The sequence below is a fragment of the Triturus cristatus genome, chromosome 1_2, assembly GCF_964204655.1.
Source record: "Triturus cristatus chromosome 1_2, aTriCri1.1, whole genome shotgun sequence".
NCBI lineage: Eukaryota > Metazoa > Chordata > Amphibia > Caudata > Salamandridae > Triturus > Triturus cristatus.
Window position 1 is genome coordinate 1,152,120,575 of NC_140580.1, and position 26,428 is coordinate 1,152,147,002.

The 26,428-nt window shown below is 47.2% G+C and overlaps 1 protein-coding gene across 2 annotated transcripts in view; it reads right to left on the reverse strand.

The window, feature by feature from the left end:
• Positions 1-209: 209 nt before the first annotated feature.
• The window catches only part of PRRT1B (proline rich transmembrane protein 1B), a 166,276-nt gene continuing 140,057 nt past the window's right edge, over positions 210-26,428 (reverse strand). For both annotated transcript variants that reach the window (XM_085613932.1, XM_085613931.1), the window contains exons 4-5: positions 5,686-5,823; positions 210-2,404 (exon numbers count right to left, since the gene is read on the reverse strand). In XM_085613932.1, the coding sequence (XP_085470058.1) occupies positions 2,258-2,404; positions 5,686-5,823 (285 nt within the window). In that variant the 3' untranslated portion in view covers positions 210-2,257. The remainder of the gene's footprint in view (positions 2,405-5,685; positions 5,824-26,428) is intronic.

Genomic DNA, 26,428 nt, shown 5'->3' on the forward strand with positions numbered 1-26,428 from the left:
TCTACAGTTAGAAGTAACCATCAGAAATCTATTGCATATGTTTGCAACAAATAATTGCACGCTTGTCAAGGACAGACCTATTGCTTTTGCCAATGCTTATTTAATAAAACAACAGACGTCAGATTAGTGTTGTGCATCAGGTAACCTCAATGCACCTTGCATGCCTTCTGATTACCTCTCTTGCTGCAATTTCACGAAGCACAAGCGGGTGTCTTCTTCAAGTGGGAATCATTGGTTTATTTTACAGGAAAAGAACACAAACATCAGAAGGGAAGGCATGAAACCTCATAACATTGAACTGTCTCCAATGCTTATTTGAGTGCAGTTCTTGGTGTTCTGCAATATATATCTCTCCATATACATCTTTATGTACAACTGACTCACAAATACAAAAATCCTGCTTTTGTGGAAACTGTGATGTGCTTTACACTAAAGTCTGTATGTCCTGATCTCCTCTGCCTCCTGCTGCTGTAATCCTGGGATGCAGAGTGCAGGCGAAACAGGCCTCTGAAGCTCGAGCTCAGCCCTGACCACCAGGCAACCCTTTTTGGAGTCGTAGGACCCGAATTAAGGTCTAAAAACACGTCAACCCTCACTGCTGTGCCAGTAGTGAGACTCGCCCGGAGCTCTGCTAATGCACCTCAATCCTGGCCCACAGTACCCCCCTCATTCCAGTACTGAGTCACCCAGAGCTCTGCCAATGCACCTCAATTCTGACCCACAATGCCACTCTCTTACCAGTACTGAGTCACCCACAGCTCTGCCAATGCACCTTAATCCTGACCCACAGTGCCTCCCTCATTCCAGTACTGAGGCACACACAGCTCTGCCAATGCACCTCAATCCTGACCCACAGTGCCCCCCTCATTCCAGTACTGAGTCACACACAGCTCTGCAATACACCTCAATCCTGACCCACAGTGCCCCCCTCATTCCAGTACTGAGGCACACACAGCTCTGCCAATGCACCTCAATCCTGACCCACAATGCCACTCTCTTACCAGTACTGAGTCACCCACAGCTCTGCCAATGCACCTCAATCCTGACCTTCAGCGCCCCTCTCATTCCAGTAGTGAGTCACCCACAGCTCTGCCAATGCACCTCAATCCTGACCTTCAGCGCCCCTCTCATTCCAGAACTGAGTCACCCACAGCTCTGCCAATGTACCTCAATCCTGAACCACAGTGCCCCCCTCATTCCAGTACTGAGTCACACACAGCTCTGCCAATGCACCTCAATCCTGACCCTCAGTGCCCCCCTCATTCCAGTACTGAGTCACCCACAGCTCTGCCAATGCACCTCAAACCTGACCCTCAGTGCCCCCCTCATTCCAGTACTGAGGCACAAATAGCTCTGCCAATGCACCTCAATCCTGACCCACAGTGCCCCCCCTCATTCCAGTACTGAGTCACCCACAGCTCTGCCAATGTACCTCAATCCTGACCCACAGTGCCCCCCTCATTCCAGTACTGAGTCACATACAGCTCTGCTAGCATATCTCAACCCTCTTGTGCAGGACCGACTTGGCTTGGCCAGCGATGGGAGCTCGTAGTAACCCGCATCACAATTCTTTCTTTGCCCTCTGCTGATGTAGTCCTGGTGCCCGGCACAAAACATTAAGCGTGCTTCCCAGAGACAGCGTGCCCTAGACCTGCCCAGCGCATGAGACGCTGACACAGCTCTTATGAGAGCCACATATTCTTGAATGATGGACGACTCACACGGTGAAGGTGTTCGGCCAGACACTAGTGTAGAGGAGGGACTTTGACATCAGGAGCAGGCTCGTCCAATACCTGTGCATCCCAATGCTACGTTGCGCTCCACTACCATATTGTCCTCTACCACAGCAGGTTGGTAGCCGGGCCTCTTTCTCTCCTTTCCCAAGTGATGGACTTGTCTCCTGTGTGTGCCCCACACAGCAGCGTGGTCCTTAGTTTTCACAATTCTGCTGTAGGCGTGCACTGGTTCAACCAGAGGTGATTGACATGTGCCACAGCCAATGCTGGTCTTCCCCAGGGAGGACTCCATTAATTTTATGGCAGAGGTAGGGTACCATGATGGTGAGGAGCATGTCTTTCTGCTCTCCGTGTTGACCCAGCCCGAGCACCACTGGGTGCTCGGGCTGGGACTTCTTTCCATAACAGTCCATGTTGGGATGGTGGAGTTTACTGCTCGTGGCCTTCAAATGTGGACATTGTCGCCCTCCAGGAGCAGTGTACATCACCTCAGTATGTCTTCAAAGCTGGGACATAACCCCTCAGACGTAGAGTGCAACAACAACATAGATCACCCAACTGATGGAGACGAAGACCCCAAAAAGAAGACTGAAGAGCACAAGGGAGCGCGCCTTCCTGGAGGCCTCATTCGCCATGTTGATGTCACCGCGGTTCAGGGCGGCCCGGGTCTGTGGGGAGGAGAAAGGACAGATGTTAGTTATGGTAGCCAGCGAAAGGGGTGATTGCTAGCAGGGTAACCCTACAATACCAACTTGGATTGGGGTGGCAAAGGCAGGCTGGGAGGTATTTCTTGCTTACAGCACAGAGTTTGTAGTTATTTATTGTCTGAGCAGCCTGAACAGATCTGCATGACCGAGGCTACTGCAGAAGGGATCTGGGAACCTGCCTGTAGATGGCAACAGAAACATTGTTGGGTCTGGGAGAGAAGGTGCAATATGTAGCATAACTAAGCACCCTCTTCAGACACAACTAAACTTCTACTCTGGAATGCAAGTACTGTCTATGATGTGTTCTGCACAGAAGATGTAGGCTGTGGGTGGGCTGAAGATGTGGGTACTCTGAATTGAACAGGGGTTGGGGTGGGGGGCATTTCAGGACCCCTTTAAAGTGGCAGGAGGTGCTGGTGCATCGGAAGCTCATCAGGGTGATGGATCGAGGCTTCGTGAAATAAGGACAGGTTTGTAATACAAGGGACAGCCAGTGGGGTTATGTGTCTGTCCTCTTGCAAAGTGAGGGTTTGTGAAAGACTGCTTGGTGTAAAAACACCCATGTGAAGCACCCGTAGAGGGCCGTGTGGTTACCATACATGCTCCCTCTAGCAAGTATCATCTGCTCTCACAACATCAACGTTCTCTCCTGTGCCAACTACACATAACTCATTCTCTCCCTCATGGAAACGACGCCCAGTACCCAGGTCAAGTTCAAACCTGCGTGACTGAAATCGCCCTCTGGGTGAAGACCGACTATCTAAAGCTGAACACCGACTAGACAGAAATTGTGATCTCCTAGAAGGTCATATCACTGTGGGACTCCACCTGGTGGCCAACAATGCTAGGACCAATACCCACCCGTACCACCCACACCAAGGGGCATATCAGCAACAACCGGCGATAATTATTGCTAAGAGCACTTAGCGCTAGGATAATTATCGCCGGCTATCGCTGGATTCTATCGCAGAGATAGCATGCTATCAGCAACACATATCTCCAAAGCGATAGAAATCCAAGCGTTAGCTACAAAACAGGGCGATTATCGCTGGAAAACCGGCGATAATCGCACTGCGACAGGCGATACCTTGCTGAAAGGGCATGGTGGACTTAGCCATGTAATCCACCTCCCATTGGATTACATGGCTAAGTCAGATGAAAAGCAGGCGTACATAAACCTGCGTTAAGCGCGGTTAGCGCTTCTTTTATTATCGCTAAGCAGGTTAGCGATTTCCTTGTTAATTGGAGAAATGTCGTTTAGCGACATTCTCCACGTAAGTTTGGCAAGGTACGCCCACTTTGCATCTCATTAGAGATGCAAAGCTGGGCGTTAAGGGGAAGGGTGCTAAGGCAAGAATTCACGCGATAGCGTGACCTTGCTGATAAGCGATAAAATTATCCCCGCTTTTCAGCCGAAAACGGACGCAAAAGCGGCGATAATTTTATTGCGCCGCCTTGATGATACGCCCCCAAGAACTTCGGGATCATCAACAGCAAACTAGACATGACCACCCAAGGCAGTGTCATCACTGCCTCATGCTTCCATACCCTGAAGATGCTGAGGAAGATTTTCAAACAGCTCCCTATCAGCACCCGGAAAACCATCACAAATGCCCTGGTCACAAGCAAGCTGGACCACAGGAAGACCCTCCATGCCGGGATCAACACAAAACTCACCAGAAGACTGTGGACCAATCAGAACCTGGTGGCTAGAGTCACTCTCAACCTCCCACCACACACTGATATCACACCACACCTGAAGGAGCTCCACTGGGTCCCCATACACAAACAAGCACAATTCAAGCTAACCACCCACACTCATATCACACCACACCTGAAGGAGCTCCACTGGGTCCCCATACACAAACAAGCACAATTCAAACTCACCACCCACACTCATATCACACCACACCTGAAGGAGCTCCACTGGGTCCCCATACACAAACAAGCACAATTCAAACTCACCACCCACACTCATATCACACCACACCTGAAGGAGCTCCACTGGGTCCCCATACACAAACAAGCACAATTCAAGCTCACCACCCACACTCATATCACACCACACCTGAAGGAGCTCCACTGGGTCCCCATACACAAACAAGCACAATTCAAGCTCACCACCCACACTCATATCACACCACACCTGAAGGAGCTCCAGTGGGTCCCCATGCACAAACAAGCACAATTCAAACTCACCACCCACACTTACAAGGCACTACATGACACTGGCCCAGCATACCTCAACAATTGCATCTGCTTTCACAAACCTACCAGATGCTTCCACTCACCCTGACTCCTACTTGCACAAATCCTACGCATAAGGAAAATCAGATCCGGCAGTCGAGCCTTCTCCTACATCGCTCCTAAAGCGTGGAACGACCTGCCGCTACACAAAGGAGCCTCCTCCTGACTTCTTGAATTATACAAGCAGCTGAAGACCTGACTTTTCGAGTAGTCCCACTAGGTCCTAGGTGTGGCTATACTCACACCATCTCAGCACCAGGATACCCTCCCGGGTGATAGTGTGCTCTACAAATCTGCATAACATAACACCACAGGGTGTCCGCAGCCTGATATCTGTTGCTGGGGGCCGTGAACCAGGAAAGGAAGAGACCTGTTGTAGGTTGAGGTACTTTTGAGTGTTTGAGGGGGATTCAACGAAGGTCCATTTTGAGGGTGTTCCAGTGCAATAATTGTAGATGATTGGGGCATTGCAAGTAGCTCTTCTTCCCTCATAAGAGGCATGCCCCTCTTACCTTGACTGAGGATCCCTCGATACCTCGTGCACAGAGCCCCTCCCACTCTGTATGAGAAATGCTCTTTACCTTATGTTAAAAGCGCATCTTGACCTTGTTCAGACAGCCCTTCTAACCTCATAGGAGGATCCTGTTTTACCTCTTACAAGGAGTTGATCTTACCCCCTACAAGGAGCCCTACTTACCTTGTATGAGGAGCTCTTCCCTTGCCTCATGAGGACCCTCCCTTACCTCGAGCGAGGAGCTCTCCGCACCTCATGGCAGCACCCTTCTCTTGAGCACAGACTCCCTTGCCTCATGAGGACCCTCCCTTACCTCGAGCGAGGAGCTCTCCGCACCTCATGGCAGCACCCTTCTCTTGAGCACAGACTCCCTTGCCTCATAAGGACCCTCCATTACCTCGAGCGAGGAGCCCTCCACACCTCATGGCAGCACCCTTCTCTTGAGGACAGACTCCCTTGCCTCATGAGGACCCTCCCTTACCTCATGTGAGTACACAATGGCGATGATCCCAGTGAGCAGGCAGCAGAAGAGCATCACCAGCACAGACTCCACCATGTAATCCTTGGGTGGCCGCCTGGCCTCTGGCCTGGGTGGGTGTCCCATCATGTGCTCGTGGTACTGCAAGGATGAAGGGAGAGAGAAGACACGTGGTTAGTGGCAGAGGCATAACAAAGAGCTGCTGAAGCCGCCCATAGGGACCTCTCTGTGATCCAAGCTCTTTAAATATCTCTGAAATGGCCTTCCCCATGCAGGGGCCATCCTCTGATCCAAGCCCTTTAAATATCTTTGAGATGACCCTTCCCAGGCAGGCCCTCCCTCCCGCTCCGATCCAAGCCATGAGAATGTTTCTGAGGAGGTAGAGACAATGCTTATCATTCAGGAGCCTCCCTCTGATCCAAGCCCTTCACATGTCTCTGAGGGGGGCACCCCCATCCAGGAGGCCTCCCTCTGATGCAAGCCCTTCACATGTCTCTGAGGGGGGCACCCCCCATCCAAGAGGCCTCCCTCTGATGCAAGCTCTTCACATGTCTCTGAGGGGGGCACCCCCCCATCCAAGAGGCCTCCCTCTGATCCAAGCCCTTCACATGTCTCTGAGGGGGGCACCCCCCATCCAGGAGGCCTCCCTCTGATCTAAGTCCTTCACATGTCTCTTAGGGGGAAACTCCACATCCAGGTGCCTCTCTCTGATCCAAGCCCTTCACATGTCTCTGAGGGGGGCACACCCTATGCAGAGTGGCTCCCTCTAACCCAAGCCATTCACATGTCTCTGAGGGGGGCACACACTATGCAGAGTGGCTCCCTCTGACCCAAGCCATTCACATGTCTCTGAGGGGGGCACACCCTAGGCAGAGTGGCTCCATCTGACCCAAGCCATTCACATGTCTCTGAGCGGGGCACACCCTATGGAGAGTGGCTCCCTCTGACCCAAGCCATTCACATGTCTCTGAGGGGGGCACTCCCTATGCAGAGTGGCTCCCTCTGACCCAAGCCATTCACATGTCTCTGAGGGGGGCACGCCCTATGCAGAGTGGCTCCCTCTGACCCAAGCCATTCAGATATATCTTAGGGGGGCACGCCCTATGCAGAGTGGCTCTCTCTGACCCAAGCCATTCACATGTGTCTGAGGGGGGCACGCCCTATGCAGAGTGGCTCCCTCTGACCCAAGCCATTCACATGTCTCTTAGAGGGGCACGCCCTATGCAGCGTGGCTCCCTCTGATCCAAGCCATTCACATGTCTCTGAGTGGGGCACACCCTATGCAGAGTGGCTCCCTCTGACCCAAGCCATTCACATATCTCTGAGGGGGGCACACCCTATGCAGAGTGGCTCCCTCTGACCCAAGCCATTCACATGTCTCTGAGTGGGGCACACCCTTGCAGAGTGGCTCCCTCTGACCCAAGCCTTTCACATGTCTCTGAGGGGGCACACTCTATACAGATTGGCTCCCTCTGCTCCAAGCCATTCACATGTCTCTTATGGGGGCGCACCCTTTTCAGAGTGGCTCCCTCTGACCCAAGCCATTCACATATCTCTGAGGGGGGCTCACCCTATGCAGAGTGGCTCCCTCTGATCCAAGCCATTCACATGTCTCTTAGGGGGGGCGCACCCTATGCAGAGTGGCTCCCTCTGACCCAAGCCATTCACATGTCTCTGAGGGGAGTGCACCCTATGCAAAGTGGCTCTCTCTGATCCAAGCCATTCACATGTCTCTGGAGGGGGCGCACCCTATTCAGAGTGGCTCCCTCTGAACCAAGCAATTCACATGTCTCTGAGTGGGGCGCACAATATGCAGAGTGGCTCCCTCTGATCCAAGCCATTCACATGTCTCTAAGGGGGGGCGCACCCTATGCAGAGTGGCTCCCTCTTACCCAAGCCATTCACATGTCTCCTAGGGGGGCACACCCTATGCAGAGTGGCTCCCTCTGACCCAAGCCATTCACTTGTCTCTGAGGGGGGCACACCCTATACAGAGTGGCTCCCTCTGACCCAAGCCATTCACATGTCTCTGAGGCGGGCACACCCTATGCAGAGTGGCTTCCTCGGACCCAAGTCATTCACATGTCTCTGAGGGGGGCACACCCTATGCAGAGTGGCTCCCTCTGACCTAAGCCATTCACATGTTTCTGAGGGGGGCACACCCTATGCAGAGTGGCTCCCTCGGACCCAAGCGATTCACATGTCTCTGGGGGCACACCCTATGCAGAGTGGCTCCCTCTGATCCAAGCCATTCACATGTCTCTGAGGGGGACAAACCCTATGCAGAGTGGCTTCCTCTGATCCAAGCCACTCACATGTCTGTGAGGGGGGCACACCCTATGCAGAGTGGCTCCCTCTGATCCAAACCATTCACATGTCTCATAGGGGGGAACTCCACATGCAGGTGCCTCTCTCTGATCCACGCCCTTCACATGTCTCTAAGGGGGGCACACCCTATGCAGGGTGGCTCCCTTTGATCAAAGCCATTCAAATGTCTCTGAGAGGTGCACTCCCCATCTCAGGGGGGCTCCTGTTATGTTTCATATAGGTATCCTAATATAGGCCTGGGTAATATCATACACCCTCACCTAAATTACCTCCCTTTTACTACACAGTAACAAGCATTTAGGATTGAACCTTTACCTATTTCTAGTCCTGCGTGCAGAAGGAGGGTTTTTCCTAAACAATAGAGTCCTATAACTTCATCAATAGACTCGCACAGTATGAATGAATATTCATAAGAGTTCTTGGAAACCAGGCAGGGGCTACACCACCTACCCCACCATATCTACGTACAAGGTTCATCCCCTAAGTCATCCTCAAAACCAACAAAGGCTAATACATGAGACAAGGGACAAAGAAATCCTAGATACTTTTTGTATAAATACAGCACGTCTTGCTAGGGTCCGTAGAGGGAACCGAGACTTCCAGGATGGCACACTGACCAGAGACACTGAGGCTCCTGCATGCAGACGCTCCAGGTGACAGTGGTCTAAACATCCCTCACAGAATGTCCAACTCGAGACCAGGACGGGCTCCTACATTCTCACACTTCAGGTATGTGGGGTTTGACTAAATCCTAGAGGGATTCTTGGCTTCACACCTACTCACATGCTGGGTACACTTAGGTGCATCTAGATAGGCATGGTAGGAGTACGCACACTTTTATCCTGCATTTTATATTCATGTATTTATTCATGCTGTTTGCAAGATGGTAGAACTGTACTATCCTTTTATATTCACTGTACTGCTCATCATATATATCTCCTACTGATTAACGGTTGTTGCAGCACATCTATTTTACACTAGAAGAACAACTGTGCAATAAATACTTATTGTAACACGCCCCACTGTTTCTTCTGTGTAACTCTCTGAGACTGAATAAGTGATCACGAGTGACTGAGCGAAAAGTAGTACATTGTTTCCACGATCCTGAGGGATCAGGGCTGTCATGTTCTAAGGTTGCCAGAAACTATTCTCTCCCCGATAAGTGGAGACACAGTGACTAGTGGCACTGTGAGCTAGCTAACGCAAACAGGTTAACATATCCGGTGGGGGTCCTTGGAACCAGTCTACCACCAAACCCACAGTTTATGTTATCCGGAACGCGCAGGTCCTGTATGGGTAATATAGGAACTACACGACATGGTGCCGCCAACGTTGGTTGGGTACTTATTTAACAGTAAAATCTGAGTAGTTCAGTCGTGCTATCTCTCAGAGACCCCTACTCACAAAACACCAGAGACGTCTGGAGTGGGTGGGCACAAACTCCACCACAGCTGCGTAGGCGAAATAGCCTATTTATTGGCTTTTGGTTATTCAAGCTTGAAGGACATAGTGTTCCTAAAATTGTGCAATTAAACCTTATCTTAGTACCCTTGAACAATCTTCTTCTTTACTAAAATGAGTTAGGGCGAAAATAACACAGTAGTAAATCTAACCTCAGCAGAAGAAGATTTAAACGCAATTCAAATTGCACCTAAATTCAGACATACAATCACCCTGAAACTATTAGAAAATGATTTATCAGCTGGGGTGGCTTAGTAGCTTTTGTGATTGAGGCACACAAATCAAACAAAACAGAGGTATTCTATTCATGGGTTACATTCCCAGAAGCAGATGCGAGTACACAGACATTTACTACTATACAGAAGGAGATGCACCAGAGGAATATGGTCCGTTCGAGGACATAGAGGTTCCAATCACATACCAGGATCACCTATACTGGTTTAAAGGCACCCTACCCCACATAAGAAACAGAGTAAGATTAGGCCTGCTCGGAGGAGAGGGGGCAACCTGGCGAATATTAGCAATACATCATGACATTGAAACAATGCCACAGGCAGACTTACTCATACAACACAGAGAATTAATTAAAATTCACAGAAACCTGACGCAATTCGTCATGAGGACTTTCACAGTCCAACCAGCAACAGTTGCAACAAATGGAACTCAATCTCAGGGTACAGCAACAAAAATCACACCACAAACGTTACACACAGTAATGGGCAAAATGCCCACGAAACGTGAACAAATGCCATTCTGGATAGCTCAGAAAATAACTCCGCTCAAGGCAGTATTCCCGAATACTACCCTGTATGAAAGCCACCGAATGCTAACAATCTGCTTGCCCATGGGGATAACACCACAAGTAGAAGATTGTACCACTTGGGGTACAGTTTCTGCTGCCATAGATACCAGAACTCATGGTATTCCTTTATTAGCTGTAATACCAGATGTATTAAGACAAATACAGAACGAGTCCGGAGCAGAACCGACTCTGAACTTGGGGATGAAGTTACTAAATAACTATGACCAGGTATCAGCCATAATACTAGCTAATATTAAAGGGGAAGCAGCTTCAGTGGCAATCCGCCAACGCCTAATGGAGTTCAGTCTGTTAGAATAACAACACAATCTACCCAAAATAATTGAAACTGCATATGTAGAATTAGACAGAAACAGTTTGTGTGGGAAAGCATTAAAACCACAGCTGATGGGCAGTCCCGAAAAGGACACTTCCAAGCAGACACCTGCTTCTTCAAAAAAGAAGTGGGATAATAAAAATCAACAAAACTTTAAGGGAAACAGATCTGAATCCCGAGGTAGATCTCCTCCACAGGAGCCCTCTGAAAAGAGGTACAACTTTTGAAATAGGGATAATATTAGGAAACCTGACAGGTATCATGATATTGATACACATTCCTCTCGTTCCTTTCAGGGCTTGACGAAAAATTCAGAGAGAGAAGGACGGTCAGAACACAAAGAAGAGCGTACAAAGTCCAGAGACAAGCAGCACGCTCAAGACTATACTTCCAAAAACAGAAGAAAAGCCAAAATCAAAACCTCCATTTCAGAAGAAGAAAGTTTCAGGCCTGAAGATCAGACATGCCCAGGATTCTGAGGACACAGCTTCTGAACGGGGAATGGGCTCTGACAATGCTAGACAGTGTGGCAGAAGTAACAATAGCTCGCCAGAACCTGATGGAATTTCTGGTGACAGCGGACTTGAATGTTTACATCACGGTGGAAACACCAGATACAAGGGTGAGCGTCCCACATAAATGACATGAAATAACACTCCAAATGGAGGGGGACAAGCCCAGGAAAGTTAAAGGTCTCTTTTGGGTAAATCTGTCATCTGGTTACGACATCTTATTAGCAGAACAAGATTGTCCGCCAGCATACGTTATGGAGTGCCCTAGGGGAGAAACTGTATTTTTTTCAGCATTCTCTGACCTTGTTCCCATAGATCTTAAACAAGCATATGCACGGGAGTGGGCAGTTGCCCTAGCTCCAGCATTGTACAAAAATCATGCAAGGTGGGATGAGGATTCAACCCACCACGTGATCCGGTTAAAAGTTTCACCAAATGCACAGAGGCAATACCCAATAAAGCAAGAAGCTAGAAAACAGGTCAGGGAGATCTTAGATCAACTTTAATACCAAGGGGTGATTGAAAAATGCACCTCTCCAATGAACAATTCTTTAGCAAACCACAGGAAACAGGAAAGGTTAGTGGTGGTATACAGAGTAGCACATCAATTAACAAACAGTATATTTCCTAAACTTTTCTATAGCCAAGTAACAGTATTGGTGCCACTCAAGGTAACACAAAACACCCCACTACCACGGATGTCACCACACAGAGGTATCAAAGAACTCCTGTGCTAGTCTTAACAAATCAAGTTTACCTCGGCACTCTTCAAGTTTTTGTGTCACTATTTTAAATAGTGTAACCAGTTTATAATTAAACAAAGTGACCGCTCACAGGCAAGTAATCCAACAGATAAACTTATGCAAAATTCAATTTAATGACATTTGACAATATTCCATTTCAATTATGGAGACCTAATGCTTTAAAGTGCAATCCAAAAACAAAGACATATAGTGCTACAATTGTTGCTATCGGTAGTTGTCCCACGGAGGTCTTATTCATATAACCTTTCTGTTGTCAACGATGGAAACAGCCGACACGTGTTTCGTTACGATTGTAACTTCTTCAAGGCTGTGAATAATGCGAATAACAGTACAGATATTTACAAAAAGGAACAATTAAAGGTACACATATCACCATATATGTGATCCTCTGAATATGATCCACCTCGTTTAGTCCATAAAATTAGTTTTAAAAAACGAATAGACACAGATCGTGTGAAACCAGTCACCACAAGAGAACTATGCGTAAGCGTTAGCAGGAAAGCCAGAAAAGGAATCCGTACCACCACCAAGTAAAACTTCTTATCCGTGTGTGGACAATAGAACTTGCCCCAAGTGAATTGAAAAATAGATAAACCGAAACTATGTGAAAAAGACACTAAACCAAGCGAACAGAAACTAGAAAGAAGTCAAATTGATGATTTAACTATAACAAAAGTCCTCAAAGTAAACGAGGCGAAATTATGTAACATCCCAAACACCTGAGTGTATATCATGGTTGGCTATATCTACCTTATATGTGAAACAACGTTGTTCCAAATTATTAGGGATTTCCCCATGTACGAAAAAAAAATGTTATTTGCGTAGCAGTAATGGGGGATCCTGGAACAAAACAAGTAAGAGAATAAAAGTGAGCATACCACAATAGTATAAATAAGCTAAAAATGACAGAAAATGGCCTTAATTTAATAACAGTAGGCCCCTTACATGTGTTTTGCCTCAGTCTCCAGTCAATCAAATAGTCAATAGAAAAAAGTAGCTATCGGAAGGGTATTTTCAGCATTTGTCCTTCCAATAATTATGTACTCTGTCACTGCCTATAAAAAAGAGAACATTAGATTGGGACCTATATAGAGCTTCTTCTGATGAGAAAAAATAATAAATATAGCTCCAATTCTTAGTAAGTTGGTGTAGAGTTGGCACAATAAGTGCAAACTGTCTATTAAAAAACAAATTGGAAAGAGAAAATTCTTCTTGACGTAGGTAAAGGGCTATATAAAAGTCCAAATTGTATCACTTATCAACATAAACTAATGTCCGCTACAAAACATGGTAATATATGCAACTCACATTATATGTGTATCCTACTTCATGTAGTTGTCGAAGGTTTGCGAGATAAAAAGGTTCATATGAAAGTCCTAGATAACGAAAAAGAAAAAGGTAGACTAGCACAGGGAATTCAATTGTGTTAAAGTTAGTACTCATTGTGATTCAACGTGTCCCGAAATTTTAGCAATTGCAGCAGAAACTATATATAGTCGAGTCTCCATGTTGGTTATTCATGGGGCGGGTACGTGCCAAAAAACAGCGAGACCGTCCCCCGGAAGCCGGAAGAGGGAGTTCCGGGTTATTACGAAACCCCTGAACTGAACATGGAAGAAGGGTTAACGAATTCCCTGTAGTCAAGAGCGGCGGCCATATTGGAGTAGTATTATTACCCCCGAAATATGTAGGAAAACCAGAGAAACCCGTAACATTTAAAAATAGCTAGTTGTTGGTCTTTCTATGGGCCAAAAGTCCATATTAGGCAACGAAATCACGGTGCAAAAAATATCTAATTATAGTTGCAGATTAGTTGTGAAATTCCATGATAAGGAAGCTAAGTAGTTCTATAACCGGCCGGTGAGACAGAAACATAAATAGCGAGATGACCCAAAATGATGGTGTGATAGAAGACAGACACCACATAAGTGAGAGGTGGTCATTTAATTCAATGTTATACATAAAAACATTCCTCATTGTTCACGGTATAAATTTGACTGAAAATTTACATAGCTAGAAAGAGCAAAAAGTAAAGTTTTATGTTCCCAGCACCAAATCAGATATATGCATAAATCCTTTGTTTCCTGTCATGAAACCTGACAATACATATTGTCTAGTTTTAGATTACAGACATCTAAACACTTGCACAAAGACATTCGCTGTCCAAAATGCACATAGTGCCGCATTAATGAACAACATTGTGCGGAACAAATACAGAACCACACTTGATATCTCAAATGGATTTTTTTGCCAAAATATAGGCAAGTATTTGACCGCGTTCTCAGCGTTGGGGTCCCAGCGACAATTTTGTTGCCTCCTCCAGGGGTATAAGAACAGCCCGGGGGTATTCTCAGCAAGAGTAATGGAGTTACTCCAAAATTTTGATGAGGAAGCATTGTCCTATGTGGATGATATTTATCTAACGGACGATGACTTAAAAAGTCACTTGACCAGGGTGAGCACCATAATTATGGGATTCGCCTCTGAGGGCTACAAATTTAATTTTAAGAAATCAAAAATAGCCCACCTCAATGTCCTGTTTTTAGGATATGAGCTTTAAAGTGAAGGGAAAAAGCCGGGCAGCTAACTAATTAGAAAAGTGTGCGCTGCTTCAACCACCAAAATCATTAAAAAAATCTGCAATCAATACTGGGATTCCTGAATTTCGGGAGAACATACATTTTGGATTACGCAGAAAGAGTAAAACCTTTCTACGACTTAATAAAACCTGACTTTTCAGTTAGACATTGGACACAGGAACACACAAACATCCTACGTTCACTACAAGACATGATAGCTTCCAAACACTTACAGACACGAGTAAATGTACGCAACTTAGTGATCCGAGTAATAGCGGGTCAATGCGGGTACCCTTACTTAACCTTCAATGAAGGCGAAACTGTACCAATCGCTTACAAATCACACCTGTACACAAGCGCAGAAATGTTTTCCACTTCAACAGAAAAAATCCTGACAGCAGTTCAGACCGCTGTAGCAAGAGAAAGAGCACTGGTTCAGGGGAAATGCATAATCATCGTCACCCCTAAGAGGCTGTTCCAAAGGCTAGCATTCCAAATGCAAAAGCCTTGCATCCGAGATGGATACAATGGGCTAATTCTCTTACTGCAACAGACGTTGAACACGGATTGGATCCAAGTCTAAAAACACAAGCATTTCTGCAATACGAACAAGAATATCCTCTACCAACTTAAATTTTGCCTCTAGATCATTATGAATACATTATTTACACTGATGGATCTGCTTAACCGGCCATAGGGAGTAAGCAACAATACAGCACAGCATGTGCTATAGTTAAAAGTTGCATGCGGAATGGAAAATTCCATCCAAGTTGCACCGAAACGCAATCTCTAGGAGACTGCACGGCCCAGTTGGCAGAGTTAAAAGCACTGATACTTGCACTTGTAAATACGGATCATGAATTCCCCACACTAATTGTGTGTGATTCCTTTTACTGTGTGCAGTCATACAATGAATATTTACATCATTGGTAACAAAACGGGTTTAAAGATGCGAAAGGTGGCACAATTAAGCATATAATGCTATGGGAACAGGTAGTTGAGTTGAAAAACGAACTACTGCGGGCTCACGTCATACACGCACTGAGTCATCAACGTGATGGTATTCACGTTCAAGGGAATTCATTGGCTGATGAAGCCACGAAGGGGGCTGTACGCACAGCTTCTGTAGCTGCAATCACTCATTCAAAAACGAGAATAGACAGTGAAATTATGGTGGCTGGCATTGCTTCGCGCAAAGGCAGCTCAGCAGTACCAAAGACATTTCCACTCAAGTACTCCTACAAGTTAGATGCGAACAACATTCCATATGCTCAGGTTCCTGGAGTGGGGGATAGAGTAATACCAAATATGGATCGTAGGCAAGGTTTAATTATTGCTGCACACAAGGGTTTGGGCTCTGCACATACAGGTGTTACAGCAACTATTTCGTTGCTGAAACAGTGCTATTGGTGACCAGGTCTAACAAAACAAACTAAAGACTATGGGGCAGATTTATGACGACTGGCGCATCCCTGCATATCAGCAGGGATGCGCCAGTTATTATGCGCCACAGCTGCGCCACCATGGATGCGCCGCATTTATAATGCGGCGCACCATGGGGCAAAAACGGCACAGATGCGTGACGCATCTGTGCCGAAAAGTGGCGCATTGCTGGAGTTGAGTCGCAAGCGCTACGCAGCTCCAGCAATGATCTGGGGGGCCCTATCTGTACAATGCTGCGTCAATCCTTACGCCTGCTTCAAGCAGGCGCAGGGTTTTGACGCAGCATGGGCCTAAAAGTGACTGAGTGAAATCTTGTAGATTTCACTCAGCCACTTTTAGGAGGCGTTCCTGCGCCGGAACGCCCCCACCTGCCCTGGAACGCCTACATGTGGCGCAGGGCTTTACAACGTGACGCATCTGGGAGATGCGTCACGTTTGTAAATACCCCGCACCATGGCGCAGGATTTGCGCCGCTGCTGCGTCACAAAAGTGACGCAACGGCGGCGTAAATGAGGCGCAAGTGCAACATAAATCTGCCCCTATGTCTTGAAATGTGACATCTGCCAACAGATGAAAGGCTCCACCATAACAACGCCCGACACAGACACCATTACTAATATCTGACGAACCTCTTGCATGTGTGTATCTGGACCACTGCTGCCCCTTACAATCTGATGGGGCTTACAAGTATATCATGGTTGCAGTAAATTCATGCTCAATATTCCTATGGGTTTGGCCTCAGCGCTCGGCTGACGCTCTAACTGTTCTCAAAGATTTGCGAGTCTTTATAGGGACATACGCAGTTGGCACGTTACATTTTGACCGTGCCCGTCGTTTAGCTCTCGGGCTTACAAAGAGGCCATGGAAAGTATGGGTGTAGCATTGCGGTACTCCTCTCCATACCATCCTCAGGGCAATTCAGTTGTGGAGAGGAAAAACCGGGACTTAAAGCAATCTTTAACAGCTAGGGTCTTAGGCACGGGCGGTAGTTGGGTCAATTATCTCTACGGGGTACAGCAAGCACTCAACCAGCCAAGAAGTTCTCTAGGGGGTGTCACTCCATATGAGGTCCTATTTGGGACGAGAATGTGGGTACCTGATCTTGATTGTGAAGGCGCAGTGGTGGATGAGAAACCATTTGATATCCATAATCGTTTGGCTGTTTTACAGGATCTAAATGAATCCAGGACACAACAAAGTAACGTCCTCCAGAAACAGACCGCCACTGGGGAAGTCAAGGCAGTTACGGCAGGACCTGTCTGGATCCCATAAGTCATGGATTTGGTCAGAGAGAAAATAGCGGACAAAAAAGAATTTGGACCATCATACAGAAAGCCTGTACCTGTCCTAGCAATTCAAGGAATAAGAATTGTACTTTTGCCGCCTCTTGCCGGGTAAAAGGAGAAGAGACTTGTCTCAATTGACTTAATCAAACAACACTATGTGGCCGATATTGAACAGTAGGCCTCGTGGACTCCACAGTAGCAGACACCCTCCTCTAGCTACAATCCAAGAAGTTCAAACAGAAAGACTCATCACGTTCGAAGAGCCTCCTGTATGGAATTAAGGACATTGCAACAATGCTATGGTACTCGTTCCCTTTGAACCAGAAGTTCAACTTCAAAATCAAACTCAAAGTAACACACAAGTTGCAATAAGACCAAACACTGATGTTTACATAAACATGCCTCGACGAGAGCAAAATACGATTTCAACAAATCCAGATGCAATTCCTACAATTGATCGAACTGCTTCTGGCTACTCCATGAACTTTGAGACGTTTTCCTTGGATCCAAGTGAACCAGAAATTACGCCAGCCCAACAAACACGCAAGCAACAAGTCAAGAACTTTCTCAACTTTCTCAAGCATACTTACCTGGTATCGCCTTGGGTAGAACTCTGGGTAATTACTGGGATACTGTTCTTTCTTTTCTGGCTAGGCTTAGTTATAACTTCTAGCATGCTTATTAATGGATGATACCTTCAACAAAGCTCTACAGCCCAAAAAGTAAATTTGATTTTAAAACCGCATCAATCATCTCATCGTGAACAAAGAGACTTGTCATCAGTGAACGTCACAGCAATTCCCATACCAGACAGTATAGTTTGGGACAAGGTTGATTTTGACATATTCAGTCCGACTGAACTATTAAAACTTTCTCGTGTTTAAAATTTCATTAAGAGATATCATTACCTCCAGTACATTGTCTGATGATTGGGACTCTGAAACTGTTAATAACATGTTGTCTGATTTAGAAAAAGCTGCCGCATTTCCGTACACTGAAATGTTAGAAGGTAATTCAGTCTATGACACGTTGTACTGTTACCAACATTATCGTCATCATTTCTTGCACAAATCTATTTCACATAGAAATGTTTTTGAGTACCACCAGTGGAAACATTACCCTACACCACCAAAAGGTAGTTCACAAACATTTGCACAGAAATTTGATTATTTTTTTCAGGGTTTAACATCATTGACCCCACGTCATTTTATTACAAAGTGGCATCCACATCTGCCCAGAAAATTATGCTGACAAACACCAAACAGATTTACTCTGCTTCCTTTATTGCCCAAATGTCTGGACAGGGTTTTGACCTATGGAAGGACATACTAGACGACTTAAAATCAGTCTGGGGTTCTAGAGACTTGTAGGTTCAGGAAACAGAAGCACTATTTAGAGCATGCCTCATTTCACAGCAGATGATATTTCTAAATGACACAGTGCAACAGACTACCCAAGAACAAGGACCTGAACACACCTCGGTTTCCAACACCATCACAAATGGGGGTGTGACAAAATTCGACTTCACAAGATGGGGCAACAATAGATGAAATTTTACAGTACAATAGATCAGACCCTAATTGGAAAGAATGGTTGGTTTGGCCCTTAGACATGATTAGATGGCAGAAAAGATTCTGGGATACCACCGAAGGGTTCAGTATCCATAGGCCAGATCCACGTTATGTACAAAGAGGACACCCAGGGGTAGTGACATCCACACTCACAGAAGTGAAACAACACTTCTCCTTACTCACACAAGACATAAATCTTAGGGATTTTTTACTAGGTCCCAGGAAACCCCATTGGAAACGTTTCATATATGCTGGCATTTATGCTGCCTATAATGAAATTTGGAAAATATCCCAACAAGAGGCCGCAGAGAGAATACGGGAAATAGACCGTATTAGCTTAGAGAAATCTCTAGCAGTGGTAGACAACGGGTTAACACCTTTGACCTTCAGGATATATTCCTTAGGCAACATTGCATCTTCTGCGATAGACATACTGGAACAGGATTTAGCCATATTACAACATGGGCAATCTCAGCTACGTTCTGTTATGTTATTGAGCTGGACGCTACAATCTTTGCGTGCAGGCTATGTACCTTGCAGTTATATAAACAGTATGTCTCTGAATACAATCTAACAGATAAACAGATAGAAATGGCACAAAGGGGAGCAAAATATACAATGCTGCATATTTAAAAACTGGACAGACTACCGTTTACGGTAGCGGATTCTCCGATTTCAGAATGGCTCACCCATGGCCACATAACTCTACCGGTCACTACTTTTCAGTTTCAATATTGCCTTGAGCAAAGGCAGGCTGGCAGATATGGAAAGATGGGTAAGGACTACATTAAGGAATCTTGGGAGTTACCATACAGATTTCGATGCCGGAGTGGGGATATCGAGAAGTGTTTCTAAGCGGTACAAACTGCAAGATCGTTTTAAGCGGTTCTCTCATGTGCCAGGACATTTCACTGCACGGAGCTTGCAATGGTTCAATAGCAAACTTGTCCTGCCACATGAAAGGGCCTCCAGCAGCTGTGATTACATTGGTATTCGAGCTGCTCTCAAATGGGAGTAACTTGATGCTGAACGATCAAGGTTGCTGTGGGATGCTTCCTGGCATTGCCTATCTGGTCACTGTGAACTTGAGTGTTACTTGCTGTATGCAAGTATTGTTTCCCCTAACAAGTACAGTCAGGGAGGCGCCGTTATGGCCTTTGTTGAATTTCCTTTGTTTCCTTTATACAGTTTGATACTTTGAGCAGATTGAAAGCCATGCTTTTACAGCAAACCGTACCCTTAACCTCCGCTCGAGAGACCTTTGAGCTTCAAATCGCAAGGACCTCGACTGAGATACAGGCGCTTATACGTATAAACTGCCCCATTCATTTTGCAGAAATGGTGAGTCGTATCTTTAATATGTCTGATACGAGTGGTATTGTACACCTATTTAAGACCATAGGGTCAGAATTTCTAAGCACCTTTCAGACAATCCTCGGAGTTATTCCAAATGTTATACACGCCGTATAGGGAAGCATCTTTGGAGGTCTTCCGCTGATCCTGTTCTCTATAGCAGGAATCCTGATTGTAATTTTTCTGCTACGCAATGGACGGCCCAATCACCAACGAGATGGCAAAAGCACTCCTGGAGCGCAAATACCGTGAGCGCATGGTACAACATCTGGGCATACCTCGCCTACAGAAACTGAGTGCCTCTTGGTTCCTATTGTTTAGACCAGTCTGGATGGACTGCATCTTACCTGTTCTTCAATGCCTGTTTTGTGGTGAAGAATGCGTGTTGGATCTCTGTCTGACACTTGCATCGGACACACCAGCGGACTTGAATACCAGGTTGGAACCCCTGAGGGCCCATGCTCACTAATGTCCCCAGCGCATTCCCATATTGATTGCAGCATTCCTTGAGAATCCGCAGGTGCCTTTTACATCTGGGTTGAGGATCAGCTCTTCCAATAGCATTCAGGTTTCGACAACAGCACCGGCTGCCTCTACACCAGCTATTGGCAGTTCTGAATACCATCTGTGTTCTATTGACGTACTCTGCGAGGTGTTACAGGGACGATCCTCTGCAGCGGCGAGCAACAGCGATGTTGCGTCTCCCAGCCAGGACACTTAATCTGCAATTGGCTCATCGTGTGCTGGGAGAGAATTCGGCATTTTCCTTTCTGTTTCAAAAGTAGTCTAAATTTGGAACATTTCCTCAAATTGACACTTTCACTGAGAAAGCATGGCCTTTTATCACTTATAGTGGTTCGACTTATATAAACAAACTCGATAAGGACTTTGGCTTGGAGTGACATTTCCGAATCTGAACTTTAGAAACGATTTTTCTTTTTTCCGCCCTATTAGACTGTTTTTAAATGGGTTTTTAGAGGCTATCAGGTACATGCATCAATGTAGGCTTTTGCGATTCCTTAATTGCAATTATTAAGGAATCGCAATTAAGGAATTGCGAAAGCCTATGCATGTAGGAATCGCTATAAAATTAGCTATTCCCAAACATTCCTTAATTGCGAGTCGCAATTAAGGAATGCCTTCCCATTCATTCCTATGGGCCTGCAGGCCCATGGGAATGAATGGGAGATTGCATGCGCAATTTGCGAGTACCAACAGGTACTCGCAAATTGTGCATGCAATTTCAAGGCTGCAAGGGTGTCAAAAGGACACCCGGTTGCACCCCTGAAAATGATCTGTTCACACATGTTGCGCACACACATGCCCCAAGGGCATGTGTGTGTGTAACCTACAACTTTGAAAAATGCTCTTTAGTGCATTTTTCAAAGTTTTTGCAAATTACCATCAAGTACAAATTGATGGTAATTTGCGCCCCCTATTAGCAAAATCGCAATTTGTGATTCCATCATACATTGCATTTAAGGAATGGCAATTTGCAATTCCTTAAATGCAATCACAATTTAAGAAATCTCAATAATTTGCGATTTCTTAAATTGCGACAGGTTGATGCATCGCAGAAGCCCTTTTGCGGGTGCAGACGAACGATTTTTGTGAATCGCACCCTTTGCACTCGCAAAAATGGTTGATGCATGTGCCTGTATGTTGTTATAAAACTCACTGATATTTTTATGTTCTACTACCGAGTAAAACAAAGCAGTTATCTAGTATTTTCATCATTGTTGACTGTTCGGAAGAGGAGTGGGTGTTATGTTTCATAGGTACCATAATATAGGCCCGGGTAATATCATACACCCTCACCTACATTACCTCCCTTATACTACACAGTAACGAGCATTTAGGATTGAACCTTTACCTAGTTCTCGCCCTGGGTGCAGAAGTAGGGTTTTTCCTAAACAATAGAGTCCTATAACTTTATCAATAGACTCACGCAGTATGAATGAATATTCATAAGAGTTCTTGGAAACCAGGCAGAGGCTACACCACCTACCCCACCCTATCTACGTACAAGGTTCATCCCATATGTCATCCTCAAAACCAACAATGGGTACTACATGAGACAAGTGACAAAGAAACCGTTGATACTTCTTGTATAAATACAGCACGTCTTGCTAGGGTTGGTAGAGGGAATTGAGACTTCCAGGCCGACATACTGACCAGAGACACTGATGCTCCTGCATGCTGACGCTCCAGCTGACAGTGGTCTAAACATCCCTCGTGGGTTGTCCAACTCGAGACCAGAACGGGCTCCTACATTCTCACACTTCAGGTAATGGGGTTCGACTAAATCCTAGAGGGATTCTTGGCTTCACACCTACTCACATGCTAGGTACACTTAGGTACATTCTAGATAGGCATCGTAGGAGTACGCAAACTTTTATCCTGCATTTGATATTCATGTATTCATTCATGCTTTTTGCAAGATGGTAGAACTGTACTATCCTTTTATATTCACTGTACTGCTAATCATATTTATCCGCTACTGTCTAACAGTTGTTGCAGCATATCTATTTTACACTAGAGGAACAACTCTGCAATAAATACTTATTTTAACACGCCTGACTGTTTCTTCTGTGTAACTCTCTGAGACTGACTAAGTGAGCACCAGTGACTGAGCGAAAAGTAGTACATTGTTTCCACAAACCTGGGGATCAGGGTTGTCATGTTCGAAGGTTGCCAGAAACTATTCTCTCCACGATAAGAGTAGACACTGGCGGTACTGTGAGCTAGCTAATGCAAACAGGCTAACATTTCTCGGTGGGAGTGCTCCGAGTCAGTGGGCCACCAGTCCCACAGTTGGTGTTATCGGAATGCGCAGGTCCTGTATGGGTAATATAGGAACTACACAACACTCCCTCTGACCGAAGCCCTTCACATATCTCTGAGGGGGGCACTCCCCATCCAGAGGGGCTTCCTCTGAACCAAGCCCTTCACATGTCTCTGAGGGGGGCACTCCCCATCCAGGGTCCTCCCTCTGACCCAAGCCCTTCACATGTCCCTGAGGAAGGTACTCCCCATGCAGGGGGGCTTCCTCTGAACCAAGCCCTTCACATGTGTCTAAGGGGGGCACTTCCCATCCAGGGGGCTCCCTCTGATCCAAGCCCTTCACATGTCTCTGGGGGGCACTTCCCATGCAGGGGCCTCCCTCTGATCCAAGCCCTTCACATGTCTCTGCAGGGGGCACTTCCCATCCAGGGGGCTCCCTCTGATCCAAGCCCTTCACATGTCTCGGGGGGGCACTTCCCATGCAGGGGGCTCCCTCTGATCCAAGCCCTTCACATGTCTCTGAGGGGGGCAATTCCCATGCAGGGGCCTCCCTCTGATCCAAGCCCTTCACATGTCTCTGAGGGGAGCGGTCCCCATGCAGGGGGCTCCCTTTGATCCAAGCCCTTCACATGTCTCTGAGGAGGGTACTTCCCATGCAGGGGGCTCCCTCTGATCCAAGCCCTTCACTTGTCTCGGGGGGCACTTCTCATGCAGGGAGCTTCCTCTGATCCAAGCCCTTCACATGTCTCTGAGGGGAGCGGTCCCCATGCAGGGGGCTCCCTCTGATCCAAGCCCTTCACATGTCTCGGCAGGGGGCACTTCCCATCCAGGGGGCTCCCTCTGATCCAAGCCCTTCACATGTCTCGGGGGGGCATTTCCCATGCAGGGGGCTCCCTCTGATCCAAGCCATTCACATGTCTCTGAGGGGAGCAGTCCCCATGCAGGGGGCTCCCTCTGATCCAAGCCCTTCACATGTCTATGAAGGGCGCGGTCCCCATGCAGGGGGCTCCCTCTGACCCAAGCCCTTCACATGTCCCTGAGGAAGGTACTCCCCATCCAGGGTCCTCCCTCTGTCCCAAGCCCTTCACATATCTCTGAGGGGGGCACTCCCCATTCAGAGGGGGCTCCCTCTGACCCAAGCCCTTCACATGTCTGAGGGGCAACTCCCCATCCAGGGTCCTCCCTCTCATCCAAGCCCTTCACATGTGTCTGAGGGGGGCACTCCCCATGCAGGGGCCTCCCTCTGATCCAAGCCCTTCACATGTCTCTGAGGGGGGCACTCCCCATGCAGGGGGCTCCCTCTGATCCAAGCCCTTCAAATGTCTCTGAGGGGGGCACTCCCCATGCAGGGGGCTCCCTCTGATCCAAGCCCTTCACATGTCTCGGGGGGGCACTTCCCATCCAGGGGGCTCCCTCTGATCCAAGCCCTTCACATGTGTCTGAGGGTGCACTCCCCATGCAGGGGCCTCCCTCTGACCCAAGCCCTTCACATGTGTCTGAGGGGGAACTCCCCATGCAGGGTCCTGTCTCTTACCCAAGCCCTTCACATGTCTCTGAGGGGAGCGGCCCCCATGCAGGGGCCTCCCTCTGATCCAAGCCCTTCACATGTCTCTGAGGGGAGCGGTCCCCATGCAGGGGGCTCCCTCTGACCCAAGCCCTTCACATGTCTCTGAGTGGAACGGTCCCCATGCAGGGGGCTCCCTATGATCCAACCCCTTCACATGTATCTGAGGAGGACACTCCCCATCCAGAGGGCTCCCTCTGATCCAATCCCTTCACATGTCTATGAAGGGCGCGATCCCCATGCAGGGGGCTCCCTCTGATCCATGCCCTTCACATGTCTCTGAGGGGGGCACTCCCCATGCAGGGGCCTCCCTCTGATCCAACCCCTTCACATGTATCTGAGGGGGGCACTCCCCATACAGAGGGCTCCCTCTGATCCAATCCCTTCACATGTCTTTGAAGGGCGCGGTCCCCATGCAGGGGGCTCCCTCTGATCCAAGTCTCTTAGGTAACCCAAGAGTGGTGGGCAAAGCAAAAGAAGGATTCAAGCTACCTGTACACAGGTGGAGAGTCACCTTGGGGGGAGAATGTGGCGCCCTAGAGTAAAATACATAAATGTGGGATCTGCTAGATTATAGGATTTCTCAGGCCAGGATGTGTCTGTTGTGAAGTGAGGGAGCCGCTTCCCTCTGGCCACCACGGTTGGTAAGCAGGACATTATTAAGTTAAAGCATGCACTCTTGACTCCACTTGTGACCTGTGACCAGCTTGCATTGAACTTGGTTCAATGGGATTACCAAGTAAGAGAGCCCATGGCCCATCCTTATCTTTTGTTTGGGTGTTCCGAGTCCACCAGGTGCCACTGGACCAGCCTAGATCTTTACTCCTTACTTGACACTAGGTCAGGAAGCTTGACTAACAGTGGATACGTTCAGACCTTACTAGTAGTGAACATTGGAAGATGTCAGAAGGCTCGACTACTAGTAGATGTCAGCAGGCTCAACTGATAGTGGATGTCAGGAAGCTCAACTAGCAGTAGATATGAACAAACCAACTAGTAGTCAATATTGGTAGACTTTACAAGCAGTTGACTTAAGCCGGCTTGACAAGCAGTGGATATCAAAAGGTTCAATTGGCAGTGAATGTCAATGGGTTTGACTAGTAGTGGGCGTCTGCAGGCTCAACTAGTAGCAGACGTCTGCAGGCTTGACTAGTGGTGGACGTTGGCAGGTTCGGCTGGCTGTGAACATCAGCAAGCTTGACTAGTAGTGGATGTTGGCAAGCTTGACGAGTAGAGGATATTGGCAGGCTCATCTAGTGGTGGATACAGGCAGACTCAAATAGTAGAGAACATTGGTAGGCTTTACAAGCAGTGGACATTGGGCGACTAGACTACTAATGGACATCAATGGACTCCACTGGTCATCAACTAGTATTGTATGTCAGCAGACTCCACTAGTAGCATAGCAGGTGCCATAAGGCTTAACTAGCAGGAAATATTGAAACACTACATTAGCAGTGGACAGTGGTAGGCTTTACTCATTGTGGACATTGGCAGGCTAAAAAAACAGCGAACATAGGTGGGTTTTGCTAGTAGTGGACATCAACAGAGATGACAAGCAGTTGCTATCTGCAGACTTGACTGGCACTAGACATCGACAGTCTCGACTAGAAATGGACACTGATCTAACAATGGACATCATCAGGCTTGCATCAGGCTTGTCTAGTAGAGAATGGTGGCAGGCCAACTAGTAGTGGAGGATGGGAGGCTAGACCAGCGGTGGATAGCAGCACACTTGACTAGCAGTGGACATTGGTAGACTTTACCAGCTCTGGACATGAGAGGATCGATGAGCAGTTGCCATCGACAGACTTGACTGGCACTGGACATCAACCGGGTTTGGACACCGGTAGGCCCAACTAGTGCTGGACACCAGCAGGCTCGCCTAGCAACTGACCAATTCAGGGTCAACTTCCTGTGGACATCAGCAGGCTTCTCTAACCTTGGACATGAGCAGGCTTGATT